At 47.0% G+C, this 16,744-nt stretch overlaps 1 protein-coding gene across 1 annotated transcript; it reads left to right on the forward strand.

The window, feature by feature from the left end:
• Positions 1 to 4,524: 4,524 nt before the first annotated feature.
• LOC125513877 (probable C-terminal domain small phosphatase) lies at positions 4,525 to 5,871 on the forward strand. The gene has a single exon (XM_048679090.1). It carries the CDS (start codon positions 4,719 to 4,721, stop codon positions 5,667 to 5,669), a length of 951 nt encoding a protein of 316 aa, XP_048535047.1. The 5' UTR covers positions 4,525 to 4,718; the 3' UTR covers positions 5,670 to 5,871.
• Positions 5,872 to 16,744: the final 10,873 nt, after the last annotated feature.

Consider the following 16,744-nt stretch of genomic DNA (forward strand, 5'->3'; position numbering starts at 1 on the left):
AGGTTGTCTGGATGACAAAAGGTCAACTGAAGGTTTAGCAGTTTTCTTTGGTCCTAACTTAGTCTCATGGTGTGCAAAGAAACAGGCTACAATTTCAAGGTCAAGTACTGAGGCAGAGTATAAGGCATTGTCAAATGCAACGGCAGAAATTATTTTGGTAAAGGCCATTCTTAAGGAACTTGGTCTTCATCACACACAAACTCCTTGTCTTTGGTGTGACAACATTGGTGCTACATATTTAGCTGCTAATCCTATGTTTCATGCAAGAACCAAGGATATTGAGATAGAATATCATTTTGTCAGAGAACGAGTTGCAAACAAGGAACTGGACATTTGTTTTGTACACTCGAAAGATCAAGTTGCGGATGGATTCATGAAAGCTTTGGCTACAAGATCATTTGAAGAGTTTAGACGTAATCTCAACTTGCAGAGTCTAGATTAAGGGAAGGTGTTAAACATGTAATGTTGTGGGGCCGACCAAGTGTCTTGGGCGCTACTTCTAGGAGATAGATGTAGGCTTTATTATGTTAGAGTTTGCATCTATCTCAACTCCCCAACCGCCTGTAATTCTCCTACGGTTAGTCCCATAATTGTACGCATGTAATTCTCTCGAGAGGATCTTCTCTCGCTACTCTATATAACAACGCGGGCTCCTCTAGGGGGTTGAGACGCTTCATCGATACTTCACAATTGTTACCTACCAGGCAATAATAAGCAGGTGTGATACTATGCGAGCCATATAGCACCACTATATATTTGACAAGTATGAAGAGCTAGTGCGGGAATAAGAGATGTTGGGAAAGAAGTATCTCTGTGTGCGCAAAGTTAGGCAACAACAATCTTCTATAACAGGATCAACCGGAGGGACTACATGCATCACAGAGCATGCTGATGCAACAGACCGTAGCACTGTTGTCGACCGCTGCGTCACCTTCTCAGATGAACCTGCACAGCCACCACCGCCACGAAGCGTTGCCACTCGTGTCGCCCCTGCCTCGCCCGGGCGCATCGACCTCAGCACGGCTCTGCGCGTTGTGCTGGCGCCGCCCGCCTCCATGTGTGTACTCTGGCCTCCGGTCGTTCAGCACCGGTGGCATGTGCCTCCATTTTATTCACCGTCAAGCCTAATAAAATCCAGAAATTCAAGAAACTTAAAGAATGCGAAAAGAGGAATCTGTGGTTGCGGTTTTTTTTAAAAGAGTTCCCAAACTTTTTTGGAAATTAAGTTGGTCATTCCTAATCATTCAAAAAGTTGTGAAAACCCCACTATAGTTTATGGATTTTCCAATAACTTAGGGGTATTTGACATCCAGAATTCATATTTACACCGTGTTTATTTTTATAACGACATGTAGGAATTCGTACTATACATTCCATGATTATCAGTAGTTTATTGCTATTTTTTCTTTGTATTATTGTTTTCTTGCGCGCAAATCACTAAAATTTATGTATGCATGCATATAAAATTACTGAGATAATCTTGGGAAATTTTACATTGCTCTACACATATTGCCGGTAGTAAACTCATTGATATAGAAAATAGATGAGTACATTAACTCGCAATGGTTGTAAGTATCGTGATTCTTGCTTCGACATGATAACTTTGCTAAGACTACATCAAAGTTGTAGGCTTGTGTGTTCACAATAAATGACCCGTAACAATTCTCTAGGAAAGACCTCATACTATTTGGATCATAAGATGTCACATGCCCGAATCACTCACGGAGAATTAATGGAGATGATGGTGCCAATAGGACTTTGTATTGCACTAAGGGACCCTTTTGATGCACCTCATGCCAGTCAGTCCTCTAAGCCACTAGCAAGCCGGCAAGATACCAACAAGAATCTCTCGGGCAATGCGATTAGACATTCTATTCATGAAAATAGAGGTAAAAGGAAAGCAACCTACACCAAGCATGACAAAATCTTGCATTGGTCTCAAGAATAGGAAAGCATGGCTTGATAAACCATATGGTGTATAATGTCTATCTTGCAATGAGTATGGCAATTGAGACATTGGTAAAACAAATAGATCATGAACTCGTAGAGCTAAGCAAAGTGCATAAACCACACATGGTCAGGAGTCCTCGGTGCACCAAAGAATATGTGGTCCCAATAACAGGAAATGAAACCACCATCCTGGATGTTGTTGTAGTAAAAAAAAACTATTAAGGCTGTGTAAAAGCAACAATTACATATATGGTTGATCAAGAAAAAAAACAACCATGAAGGACTGACCTACACTCCATTAGAAGAGAAGATTGGAAAATTCACACTAGAACTAGAAGGTCTACTTATACTTGCTAATACAGATATTCATGGGGAAAATCTCTGATGAAATTGAAGAAAATGAATTTGAGTTATACAATGTAGCCCTGTCAATAAGGAACAGGAAATGGAATAGGATTGAAAAATGGTCAGGTTAGTCTCTTCATTTTTTTTGTTCTTATGGTCATTTTAGGCAGTGCTAACTCATATGGTTGTAGATATGAAAATTGATATTGTATTTCAATAGAGGAACAACAATTGGCACTGCCTAAATAGTATACTAAAATGCCATTTTAATAATGATCAAAACTATTGCAATCAATTGATCAACTGTTTCTTTCCAGGTCGAAACTAATGCTATAGAAACATAACATATTTGCAATATTAATTCTAACCGTCGATCGATATCTAGGTACTCCCTCTTTCCATCTATACAAGGCCTAATGCGTTTTTCAAGACTAACTTTGACCATATGTTAGAGCAATAATATATAACATGCAAGTGACACAAAACATACTGCCAAATTCATTTTCATATTATGTACATCTTATATGCCATGAATCTTGTCAATAGTCCAAGGCAATCTCGAAAAATGATATATGGTTGCTAAGGCCTACATCATTTGCACTTTGATTACATGCATTCACTGTGTTTGTCCTTATGGTCAGATGCTAGCATGTCTTTTTGGGAAGCGCTAGGAGTCATAATACTGATTTATTGTTTCCCATCAAACCATTTGGTGGTCATTGGACTTGAAGCATAATATGTGTATGCTTTCTTCTTAGCAGTCTATTAGATTTCTTCTTAACAGACTGCTTTTGTTACTTGCTTCTAGCCGTAACTGCTACCATAATGGACCGCTAGTAAGGTCTTCTTTTTTAAAATCTAGCTTTATTCAATTAACCAACGCTTACACCATTGGCATGTTTTCCGAGTGAGCAAGTAGGGGGATCATCATCCAGAGTACAAGATATAATGTTTATTTAGATAACTAAAGCTAGCTAACTCATGGGCAAGACCATTAACTTCTCTCGAGCAATGCTTGTATTCAACAATCCCGATTTGTATCGTTGTGTCCACAAAATCCAAATAAATCGCTGCCACCGAGTCCCACCACCGTGATTGGTGTTTATAGAAATTGATCGCCCCCATGGAGTTAGATTCTGCCTGTAATTTATTGATTTCAAGGAGGTTTCCAAAGTGGAGTCCATCCTTCATGGCTAGTGAATCCATGTTAGCATTCGTATATGATTATTTTCTTGAGCCATGGCTCACCTCTACAGCAGCCCAATCTAGGAGAAAATAAAGCAAACACGGATGACAAAAGTGCGAAGGTGTTCTTGGGCCTAGAATAGCACTTTTCATTTTATTCATTTTTCATGCCAAGTTCAACGAGGGCTCCTCTTCAGCGCCTCTAGCGCAACTTGGAAACCTGGCGCTCACGCGCCTGATTGGCTGGGCCGGCCCAAACAGCGGGTGCCCACTTGGTTCGTCCGCTCAGCCCACAGTTCACCGTTGACCTGACTGCTGACTTTTTTGAAACAAGTTCACATAGAAAAGTGTGCGGATTTGAAAAATGTTTGCTGAATTTCAAAAAAATTGACACATTTAAAAAAAATTTATAAATTCATACAAAGTTCACAAACTTGGATAAAAAGTTTATGCATTTGAAAAAAATGCTCATAAAGTTGAATTTTTTGTCGATTTAAAAAATATTCACGAATTTGAAAATGTTTATGAATTAAAAAAAGAAAACCAAAAACCCAAAAGAAAATGAACACCCGAACACTATTAGATAGTATTAGAGTTTACATAGCCCCGGGGCTCCAGAAACCTAACATGATGGCCTGGATCAAGAACTATAGAGTTTTTGCAATATTGTGAGCATCCAAGTTTGCTTCACGATGCTCATGACGAAGAAGAATAGCCTCTGATCCCATCTTGAATCGTCTGTTGTCCTCGATGGTCATGGCGTTAATGCCCGGGGTTCCTCCTTCTAGGCTTTGGATGACGCCCTTGCAATTTAACGCGATCACAGCCTCTGAGATGTGGAGATCCTGCCGGAAGCTACCAAAACAAGAAAAAACCAGCGGTTATATAGTTTACATGGGCCGGCCCATTTGTTCGCGGGAGGTGTGCGCATATGCCATTAAACGGCGCCATAAACGCCGAATAGGAGTTGGGAAGTCCAGCTGAGCTGCCGTTTATACAACAGACGCGTTTGCAGCAGGTCCGAATCGACCGTTGCCATTTCTTTCTTTATTCAAACCGCACACGATTTCCACCTCGTCTCCCCCCTTTCCGACCGTTGCGAAATCTCCCTCGAGAAGAACTCAAATTCGCCCCCCATCGCATCCCGCTCCCCACTCCCCCCCTCATCCTCTTCGTCTCCCAGAGCTCGAGAATCTGAGAAGCCCAGCGCAAGCGGCGGACCAGCAGGGCATCCCGCGATGGTGTCGAGGACGCCCACGAAGGCGCCGGCGGCCAGGCCCGGCACCGGCACCGGCAGCCCCGCGAAGCCGTCGCCGTCGCCGACCCCGGCGGCGAGGCGCCGCCAGGCCCTTCGCGGGGGCCGCCGCCCGTCCTCCACGAAGCGGAGGGCGTCCCCGCTCAAGTCCCTCGCGGCCGCCCCCGCCGCCGTGGCCTCCTCCTTCGGCCGCTCCGTGCGCTTCTGCCGCCGCCGCCTCATCAAGGTCTTCGCCCGCCTCGCCGTCCTCGGCTCCCCGTCCAAGCGCAGGGCCGGGGCCACGGGGTTCCAGCGCCTCCGCTCCTCCTCGCCCCCGCCCACGCCGCACTTCTCGCCCCGCGCTCAGCGGCCCGGCAGGGTCCACGCCGCCGCGCTCCCGCCGCCGTCGGATCCGGAAAAGAAGACCCTTTTTCTGGACCTCGACGAGACGCTCATCCACTCCCAGACCGACCCGGCGCCGGCGCGCTACGACTTCACCGTGCGGCCGGTCATCTGCGGCAAGGCGGTCACCTTCTACGTCTGCAAGCGCCCGGGCGTCGACGACTTTCTCCGCGCGGCGGCGGAGGCCTTCGAGGTCGTCATCTTCACCGCGGGGCTGGAGCAGTACGCCTCGCTCGTGCTCGACCGCCTCGACCCCACGGGCGCGCTGATCGCGCACCGCCTGTACCGCAGCGCCTGCCGAGACGACGGCGACGGCAGGCTCGTCAAGGACCTGTCGGCCACTGGCCGGGCTCCGGACTGCGCCATCATCGTCGACGACAACCCAAACGCCTACTCCCTGCAGCCAGAGAACGCCCTCCCGGTGGCGCCCTTCATCGACGATGCCAATGACCAGGAGCTGGAGAAGGTCATGCGATTCTTGGACGCCGCCGCAGGGTTCGACGATACCAGGGAGGCCATCAGGTACTACAAGGATCTCGTCACAGAGAAGTGAGCCGAGCGCCCGTGGCGCCGGCGAGGAGATGGTGGTTGAAAATTTCCCCTTCTTGGGTCTTCCTGAATATTGGTGAACTGGTTAGCAGATGGTGGTGAGCATTGATCTTTCAGAATCTTCCTGAATGCAGTTTGTTAAATATTTCTATGTGGTTCAATGAAACTGAAACTGGAATGTGCATTGAAGATGAAATTGTGCAATATCAAGAATCTTCCTGAATACAGTTTGTTAAATATTTTTATGTGGTTCAATGAAGCTGAAACTGGAATGTGCATTGAAAATGAAATTGTGCAATATCAAGAATTCCTTTGTCGGGTAGTATGGTGACTGGTGAGCATTGATCTTTCAGGATCTTCTTGAATGCAGATTGTTAAATATGTTCATGTGGTTCAAACGAAACTGAAACTGGAATCGGTTTGAAGATGAAGTTATGCAAAACTCGTTCCGCACACTTTCCAAATGATAACAACCCAGTTCACTACTACACCTAACAAAGAAGGAATTACTACAAGCCATGGTGGTTTGGGAACAGGGGGCAACACGAGGCCGAAGCCTTCCGATCCACAAGCGACCCTCGTTCCCCTTCGCCACCTCTGTTTTTTTTCAAGTGCTCGCTACCTCTGTTCTGTTTGTAGTTACTCACCTCTCAGAACGACTTCCTGTGAACTGAAAATCTCTCACCTATACATCACGCTGCAATCCTGTACTTTTTTTGTGTTCCTTTGTTTTTCTAACTTGTACTGTATATCGGACGGGGCATAGGCCCAATTGTGTCGGCCAATTGACCTGCCCAGACGTAGGGTTTAGCTTGGGTTGAACCGGACTTGTGCGCACGACCCAAAGCGTTGTAGCTTCCAAGTTTTTGTTACTTCCACTACTTTTTACTAGCATTATCGTAGACATCGCATCATATAGATTCAAAGTTTTACTGTTATCATAGACGCTGCCTTTTTAGTGACGCTACTGACACTAAGATTTTTTTTTTCGAAAAGAAGGTCACCCCGGCCTCTGCATCAGAATGATGCATACGGCCATCTTATTAAAACAAATAAATAAGGTTCTAACAAGGTCTCAAAGTCTCCAACTGAAAAAAGCTCACTCAGAGCCAAATAGGCTAGAAAGACAAACTAGCCAAATAAGGGACGCCACAACCGGCTGGCTAAAGAGAGATAGGTAAACTAATTGCCTATCCTATTACATGACCGCCATCCAAACCGGTTGAAGATATCCCGAGCTACCATCTCCCAGCGGATAGATTCAGTAACCAAATGCTCCCTGGCCTCCATCCGAGTGAGTAGCGACCACGAACGGATCAATGCCGTGGCTTGGAAGATAACCTGCACAAAATGAAAGCGTGATGTTCTATTAAAAACCAAATCATTTCTGCAATTCCAGATAGTCCATAGCAAAGTGCATACTCCCACACGAATATGTCTCGCTAAGTCAGGCTCAATCCCATTAAGCCATGTCCCAAATAACGTGTTAACAGAATTTGGTGGAGTAATATTGAAAGCAATGTGGACTGTCCGCCAAAGAACTTTGGCTAACGGGCAATCAAGAAAAAGGTGCTTAATTGTCTCATCCCGATCACAGAAACTACACCTAGTAGATCCTGTCCAATTACGCTTTGTCAGGTTGTCCTTGGTTAAAATTACTTGTTTATGGACAAACCACATAAACACTTTTATTTTCAAAGGAACTTTGACAGCCCAAACATGCTTGGAGGTAGGAATGAAGCTCGAATTGATAACATCAATATACATTGATTTAACTGTGAATACTCCAGACCTAGTGAGCTTCCAGCGTAATTCATCGGGTTGTTGGGAAAGCTGAACCTCCATCAGTCGCCTAACTAGACGGAGCCATTCTTCCCATCGATTGCCCGCTAGCGACCGTCTAAACTGAATATTGAGGGGGATAGATTGAAATATCGTTGCAACGAACACCTCACGACGTTGAACAATATGATATAAAGACAGGTATTGAATGGCCAAGGGTGTCTCTCCGAGCCAAGTATCCTCCCAGAACCGTGTACTAGCACCGTTGCCAATAATAAACTTTGTCCTATTAAATAAGGATTGTTTGACTTTCATCAGTCCTTTCCAGAAAGGCGAGTAGGTCGGCCTAACTGTCACTTGTGACAATTTTTTGGTCTGAAGGTACTTGCTACGAAGTATTTGCGCCCACGTGACATCAGTCTCATGGGATAGCTTCCATAGCCACTTACTCAGAAGGCATCTGTTCTTAACTGCGAGATTCTCAATACCAAGACCCCCTTGGTCTTTCGGTCTACAGATGATATCCCATTTAGCTAGCCAGTATTTTCTTTTCAGTTCATCACCCTGCCAAAAGAAACGCGATCGATAAAAGTCCAGTCTTTTCCTGACTCCAACTGGGACTTCAAAGAACGACAAGAGAAACATAGGCATACTCGTGAGCACCGAATTTATCAAAATTAGTCGGCCTCCGTATGACATGAGCTTGCCCTTCCAGCAACTCAGTTTCTTTTCAAATCGGTCTTCGATGCACTTCCATTCTTTGTTTGTCAGCTTACGGTGGTGGATTGGTATACTTAGATAAGAAAATGGTAACGCCCCCAAATCACACCCAAACAATTGCCTATAAACATCTTCTTCATCCTTGGCTCTACCAAAGCAGAACAACTCACTCTTGTGAAAGTTAATCTTTAGCCCGGTCAATTGTTCGAAAAGGCATAACACCAGCTTCATATTTCTCACCTTGGCCAAGTCATGCTCCATAAAGATGATTGTATCATCAGCGTACTGAAGAATGGACACACCTCCATCAACAAGATGAGGTACCAAGCCACCTACTTGACCATTCTCCTTAGCCCTTCCTATCATAAGTGCTAACATATCAACCACAATGTTAAATAGGATAGGGGACATCGGATCTCCTTGTCTTAGGCCTTTATGTGTCTGGAAGTAATGACCAATATCGTGATTGACCTTAATTCCAACACTCCCTTTTTGCGTAAACGATTTAACCTGGCGGCGCCAGGCTTCATCAAAACCTTTCATACGCAATGCCTGTTGGAGGAATGGCCATTTGACTTTATCGTACGCTTTCTCGAAATGCACCTTAAAAATTACTCCATCTAATTTTTTAGAATGGATTTCATGGAGCGTTTCATGAAGGACAACCACCCCTTCAAGGATGTTTCTATCCGGCATGAAAGCAGTTTAGGACTGTTGCACCACAGAATGCGCAATCTGTGTGAGCCTATTAGTCCTGGCCTTGGTGAAGATTTTGAAACTAACATTGAGAAGGCAGATCGGCCTGAACTGCTCAATTCTCACATCATCCGTTTTCTTAGGAAGCAAAGTGATAGTTCCAAAATTCAAGTGAAATAAATGAAGCTATCCAGAGAACAGATCATGGAACATAGGTAACAAACCCCCCTTAATAACGTGCCAACATTTTTTGTAGAACTCAGCCGGGAAACCATCCGGTCCGGGAGCCTTATTGTTTTTCATCTGTGCAATAGCATCAAACACCTCCTTCTCTGAGAACGGGGCAACCAGGATATCATTATCGGCAGCCGATAGTTGAGGCACATCCTCAATCCTGGACTCATCGAGGGACACATAGCTATCCTCGGGAGGTCCAAATAACTACTTGTAATATCCGGTTATATAAGTTTTTAGGTTATCCTGTCCAAAAATAGTTCCTTTGCTTGCTCAAGCTGAAAGATTATCTTCTTTCTATGCTTGCCATTAGCAATCAAGTGGAAGAATTGAGTATTCGCGTCCCCCTGGACAATTTTGCGGACCTTAGCCTGCAATGCCCGCTTCAATTCTTCTTCGCGGAGAAGTTCTTTCAATCTCTTCTCTGCCTCGATTTTAACCTGAAGCACTGCTGGCTGCAAAATCGTGGATTCAGCCTGTAAGTCAAGTGTGTCAATAAGAGAAAGGAGCATGTCCTTTTCAATCTTATACACCCCACTAAGATGCTTAGCCCACCCCCTTAAGAAGCTTCTCAAATGCCTAATCTTATTCTGCCAACGCTCAACCGAAGTCCTACCTCCTGCACCCTTAGCCCATTCCCTGGCAATCAGGTCCAAGAAACCTTCGCGTTCAAACCAGGCCATCTCGAAAAAAAGGTATTTTTGTTTCCCACATGGTTCGGCTCCCCCGAGTCCACGAACAAAGGAGTGTGATCGGATATTCCACGCGAGAGGGCTTGTACCGTTACGAGAGGGTACTTCTGTTCTCACTCAACGCTCGCGAGAACTCGATCAATCTTTTCGTATGTCGGGTTTGGCAAGGCATTAGACCAGGTAAACTTTCTACCAGAAAGCTCTATCTCCCTCAGATCCAAGCTTTCAATAATGGTATTGAACATAAACGACCACCTGCCGTCAAAATTATCGTTGTTCTTCTCCTCTCTCCTCCTAATGATATTGAAGTCACCCCCAACTAAAATTGGAAGCTGCTCAGACCCACAGATCCGAACAAGGTCCGCCAAAAACTCCGGTTTAAGCTCGGGCTGTGCGGCACCATATACCGCCACCAAAGCCCAGTTGAAACCATCGGCTTTAGACCTGACTCGAAACTTAACCGCAAAGTCACCCATCACTACGCTGCGGACTTCTAGCGAGTCGCATCTCACACCAAGCAAGATCCCACCCGATCTTCCTCGTGGAGGAAGGCAATGCCAATCGAAGTCAACACTGCCCACAAGAGAGGTAAGAAACTGGGGCGCAAAGTTCTCACGACCAGTTTCTGAGAGAGCAATAAAATCTAATCGATGCTCTAAAGATGCCTCAGTAAGAAACCTTCTTTTAGCCAAGTCTTTCAAACCTCTGCTATTCCAAAGGATTCCTTCCATAATTCATCATAAATTTTTTTGGTAGTCCGAATCCTAGCACTCCTACGAACCGCAGAATCGGGATAAATCTTCCGTTTCCACTTGTGCTTTGGTTTACTAGGTTCTTCCACCCGATCCTCATAACCGGGCTCAGTGGCACTAACTACTGTATTAGCTAGAGGAACATCATCATCCTCAGACTCATGGTTGGATGGTGCTAGATCCGCACACAAATTATCGAGCACTCGGACCCCCAACGCATCAATCTCATCATCATTCATGGGTTTTACCGCAGCCAGATTACGAATAGTCTCTAAGGCACATTCTGCCTCCAAATCTAAAAGATCATTTACCGAATTGGAAATTTCACTATCATTAGCCCCTAGCGAAACTCCTAACTGGTTTGCATTATTTATAATTTCCTCATTAGAAAAATGCAATAAAGAATTAGATATGTTGACGGACATACTAGTAGAGATCTCAGCATCCTGAAGCTTGGCCGCCCTCATAGTGCACCTCTGCTGCATGTCATCAACCTCCGGGTGGTCCTGGAGACGAGAACTCATCCGTCGTCCCGCAGATACTGGGTCGGGGATCCCACCAAAGGCAATAACCTCCTCCCGAGTAGTGCCACTCGGAGGATGTGGTGGCGGAGGGCTCCCAAGGCGTACAGACGGAAAGCCGGGGGAGGGAGGCACCGGCGCCGCCTGCCCGAGCACCCGCCCCGCCCCAAACCTCAAGCATGAGGGCGTCGTCGTCCCGACTGCCGAAGGAGAAGGAAGTGCCGGGGCCACCTGCCCCAGACTCCCGCCCAGTACCACCGGAGATATAGCCTCAGTAGCCGGTGCCAAAGGGGAAGGAGCCGGGGCCACCTGTCCCAGACGGTCTCCCCCATGGCCGGCCACCGCCGGTGCGGCAGGCGTCACCGGCGTTAGGATATGTGGAGAAGAATTCGCGGCCACCTGCCCCGAACTCCCCCCAGGCATAACCACCGAAGCGGCCAACATCTGTCCGCCCGTGACCACTGGTGGCGTTGGGAGGAGCGGAACCTCCTGAGGCTCAACGTCCCCTCCCCCTTCCACGGTCGTCGCCGAGTGTACCGTCACACGGTCGCCCACCACAGGACGATCAGCAGTCCCAAAATACAGCACTGGGAGCGAGCACTCAAAAGCATCATCAGACTCAACCCGGTCGCTCCAAATCCTAGGAGGGGCAGACGCAGGCTCAAAGGATCCAAACCGCAAAGTACTCTTTGGGACCGACGGAGATGGGGCCGGCTCTACCCCGAACCCACTCTCGGGTAACTGAGCCACTGGTCCCGATCCGTTGAACCTCTCTCGTCCAGCCTCATCAGTCTGATCCTCCCTAGCACCCGCATTGTCGTCACCCTCGTGCATATCCACATCAACCCCATTAACCGCCTCAGCAAACAACTCTGAATCCTCAAACTCAATCTCTAGAGGGAACACCACACCCCTATAAGTCCAGTTAACCACATCTGGGACGAACTCGATGTCCAGAACACTCACTAGCAATCGGGCCACCCCGTGTGCGCGAGTGAAAGCCATATCCACTTTCTCAGTTTTGCCTACCATGATCCCCAGACTGGCCACAACCCGAATATCCGTCAGAGACTCCGAGGGTGCCCCAGAAAACCGCAGCCACACCTGAGTGAGGGGCTTTTCCTTAGGCTCCACTTTCTTCCACTCGTGAAACTCTAGAATGAAATTAGTGCCGGGGACCTTGCACAACCCAAAGCTCAGTAACCGCCGCAAGTCCTCTACCGATGGGAAGTCAACCCTGAACACATGCTCCTCGATGTGGACAAGCTCCCACTGAAAAACACCAGGAGCCAGTTCCTGAAGCCTCTACACAATCTGAGCTTCAGAGACCGCTCCCTCGGTAGCTTTCACAATTCCAGTAGTAGTCAAGCTCTGCGTCTCAACTGGAATCTCTCTCGCAGCCGGGGACTCAAAAAACATCAGCTCAGCACAATATACTCCATACATTGTAAGAGCCGGAGCCTGATCATGCAGAAGCGGGCAATCCCCTGTGGCATGCGCTGGCTTACCACATGTATCACACAACTCAGCCACGCACTCAGAAATGAAGTGACCCTTCTCACCACATTGATAGCATAGCATCTTCTCCTTCCTCCACGCCCACTTGGATGCCCTCTCAGACTCAGACATGATACCTTCGTCAGCTGAAGCACCAGTCATAGCAACATCCGTGTTGGCCAAAGCCGTCACTACCTCCATAGCCTGGCTAGGCAGTGCGGTCACCTGAGGGGAATCGGTCGCCACCTCGGTAGCCTGCTGGCCGGCGGCGGAGGCTGTCTGCAGAATCGACCACGACCTCCCCCACGACCACCACGGTGTCCACGGTAGCCACCTCTCTGCCGGTAGTCCGGCCCAGAAGCACCCTCGACGAAATCGCCCGGAGGGCCAAAGAATGGCCTCTCAGCGGAACCATAACTCTGCCAAGCATAACCGCGGCCACCTCCCGTAGATGACGATCCACGGTGCTGACCATCTCCATAAGCATCATGGCCATCGTCCCCCCACTGTTCACGGGGCGGATCAGTAGACTCTCCAGCCATCTTGTCTTGTCTCGTCTGCGTATGTCCCGAGCGCATTTGCGTCGGCCTTGCCACAAAGTGAGGCGGCGGCGCGGCCCGAGACTACACGCCGGTATTAGTGGCCTGGGAATTGACTTGACCAACCGGCCGAGGGCCATTATACAACGGCTGCCTCGACGGAGCAGCTCCACGCCCCACCGCCGTAGGGTTCGGAGGCCTCGGCGGAGCCGCGCCACGCCCCGCGGCCAAAGCTGCCGAGTTAGGCGCCGGCGGCCGAAACTCGGGTTGTACGCCAAGGCCGCGACCAGCTGTCGCCGCGGTCGCTCCACCAGGAGTACCGGTGCCCTGTCCCACAGACAAGGGCGGCACCCCACCTCGACCGGCGCCATGCACGGGCAGGGAAGGAGCGGCCCGTACACTGCCAACGCCCAATGGCGGCGCACCACCGCCGCGGCCACCCCCCCGGCAGATGAGGCCTTTGCGGGCACCTGCGGCGCACCACCGCCGCGCCGCCGCCAGAAGAGGCCTTTGCGGGCACCAGCGGCCCGCCGCGCCCAGCCATGGTCCCGAGAGGCGGAATGCGCCGAGCCCAGCCGTCCCCCGCCGAAAGAACTCGCCGCGTCGGCGTGGGACGAAGAACCCTAGGGCGCTGCGAAGGGGGCGGAAGCGATGATCGGGAGACGCTACATGCGTCGACCCTCTCGGCGTGCTCAATAGGCGGTTCTGTCTGGGCCACATACCCAGCAGACCCCGGCCCAGAGACACCCAGCAGCCCATCAACATATCGCCTCCCCTCTCGGCCCAGGAGCGAATTCAAACGCTCCTGGCGAGCCGCTCTGATCTGAGACGCCGTGACCGGCGGCGGCGCTGCCGCGGTCACCTCCGGCGCCGTGGATTATTCATATATGATATATCACTGTGGTAAGTTATATGGAATCTCGATTGGTCAAATCATGGAGTTGTATGATTTTTGATGAATACTACAATCACAAGTCTCCGTTACTCATATCATAGCTTGGTATTATGCTTGCAAATCAATACTGCGATGCCTATTTGTTACTATGGTTACCCTAAAGCTCTACGACACCTGCGGTACAAATCACGACTTGTAGAATTTATTGTTTTGGCAGTGTTTCTTAGATTTCATATTTGTCAAGAATAAATGTTGTAAAAATACCGAATAATGCTCTATTAAATTTCAAAGACCATGTGCATATCACTATACTTTGCTCACACCAAAACAAACTATAGTGCTCAACCCACTAACAGAGAAGCCAAGCACATATTGGCAAATTAACAATCAATAGGGAGAAAGAAAAACAGTTTAGTGACTTTAGGGAGAGAGAGAGAGAGAGAGAACATGAGAGAAATTAGTAACTTTAGTAAGTTTATTAGCAGATTTGCTCTGTCTTTCCTTTTGGTCACAAGCTAGCATTTCCCTTCAAAATAAATCAGTGAAGCAGAGGTACATTGTTACCTACCAGGCAATAATAAGCAGGCGTGATATTATGAGAGCTTGCTAGCACCACTATATATTTGACAAGTATCAGGAAGAGATAGCCATCATCACTCTCTCCCTTGCGCCTTTGTTGGTTTGGTATACTGGAAGCAACATGCAGGTTCGTATGCAATTGAAGAGAAAGAAAGATTAAGCTATACGAGGGGAAAACTGAATAAACAACACTTCGAGACTTGTATTGTAGGATTCTCAAAAAAAAGACTAGTATTGTAGGACGGGCTACAAGCGTAGAGCAAACAAACAAAAAAATGGAGGAGAAAGAGCTAGGGAAGTGTCCCCGCAAAAAAAAAAAAGAGCTAGGGAAGTGTTGTTACGATAAATCTCTAGTGCGGGAAAAGGAGGCGTCGGGGAAGAAATATTTGTGTGTGGGAAGACTTGAGCAACGGTCTCTAGTTGGTGGTTATTCAGAGCTGACCTTCGACCTTTTGTGTCGCGTCCAACCGGAGAGACCGCGTGCTGTTGTCGACTGCTGCGCCACCCCTTTGCTCTGCACATCGCACCATCGCCTGAAAGCGTCGCACTCGTGCTGAGACTGCCGTCAACCGGGCTTGTCGACTACGTCAACTGGCACACAGCCAGCCACTGGCTAGAAGATGGTTGTGAACTGGTTGAAAATTTTCCCTTCTTGTGTTTTACTGAATTTTGGTGAATAGGTTAGCAGATGGCGGTGAGCATTGATCTTTCAGAATCTTCGTGAATGCAGTTTGTTAATTATTTTTATGTGGTTCAAATGAAACTGAAACTGGAATTTGCATTGAAGATGAAATTGTGCAATATCAAGATTACTTTTGTCGGAGATGGTGGTGGGGATTGATCTTTCAGGATCTTCTTGAATGCAGATTGTTAAATGTTAGATATGTTTATGTGAAAATTCAAAAAAAAAAGATATGTTTATTTGGTCCAAATGAAACTGAAACTGGAATTGCATTGAAGATGAAATTATGCAAAACTTGTTCCACACTTTTCAAATGATAACAACCCAGTTCACTACTAGTTGACTCAACAAAGCAGGACTTACAAGCCATGGTGGTTTGGGAACAGAGGAGAACACGAGATTAACCAAGCTGTAATGTAAGCCTTCCGATCCACCAAGCGACCCTCGTTCCCCATCGCCACCTCTGTTCTTTTTGTACTTACTTACCTCTCTGAACGACTTCCTGTGAACTAAACATCTCTCATCTATACAGCACGCTGCAATCCTGTACTACTTTTTTGCGTTCCTTTGTTTTCTTAGCATGAGTTCAACCGGACTTGTGCGCACGATTCAAAAGTGTTGTAGCTTCCAAGTTTTTGTTACTTCCACAACTTATTATTATTATTATTGTAGACATCGCGTCATGTAGATTCAAAGTGTGTCTTATTCCAGTCATCCAGTGCCATTTTATCGTTACCACAAACACTGCCTTCTAGTGATGCTGCTGAGACTATGATTGCTAGAATTGTGGATTACTCATATATCACTGGAGTAAGTTATATGGAATCTCGATTGGTCAAATCATGGAGTTGTATGATTTTTGATGAATGTTACAATTAGAAGTCTCTCTTACTCATATCGTAGCTTGGTATTATGTTTGCAGATGAATACTACGATGCCTATTTGTTACTATGGTTATCCTAAAGCTCTATGACGCCCACGATACAAATCACCACTTTTAGATTATATTGTTTTGGTATTGTTTCTTAGATTTCACATTTGTCAAGAATAAATGTTGTAAAAATACCGAATAATGCCCTATTAAAATTTGGTGACCATGTGTCTTTCTTCTGGACATCACCATATGTTGCTCACGCCAAAACAAATAATAGAGCTCAGCCCACTCACACAGAAGCAATGGGCATATCGGCAAATTAACAATCAATAGGGAGAAAGAAAGACAGTTTATTGAATTTAGGGAGAGACAACATGAGAAAATTTGATGCGGCCGGATGAGCCCAAGAAGAAGGCATCCCTCATCGGCTGATAACCAATTGGCTAGAGGTTAGTAACTTTAGTAGATTAGCTTTGCCCGTCCTTTTGATTACAAGCTGGCATTCCCCTTCAAAATAAATCAGTGGTACATTGTTACCTACCAGGCAATAATAAGCGGCCACGATATTACTATGGGAGCTTGCTAGCACCACTATATTTGACAAGTATCAAGAAGA

This window comes from Triticum urartu, chromosome 6 (assembly GCF_003073215.2).
Source record: "Triticum urartu cultivar G1812 chromosome 6, Tu2.1, whole genome shotgun sequence".
Classification (NCBI taxonomy): domain Eukaryota; kingdom Viridiplantae; phylum Streptophyta; class Magnoliopsida; order Poales; family Poaceae; genus Triticum; species Triticum urartu.

Excerpts from the sequence above, each read along its gene's own strand:
- LOC125513877 (XM_048679090.1), top strand. The coding sequence starts at position 4,719 with ATGGTGTCGAGGACGCCCACGAAGGCGCCGGCGGCCAGGCCCGGCACC.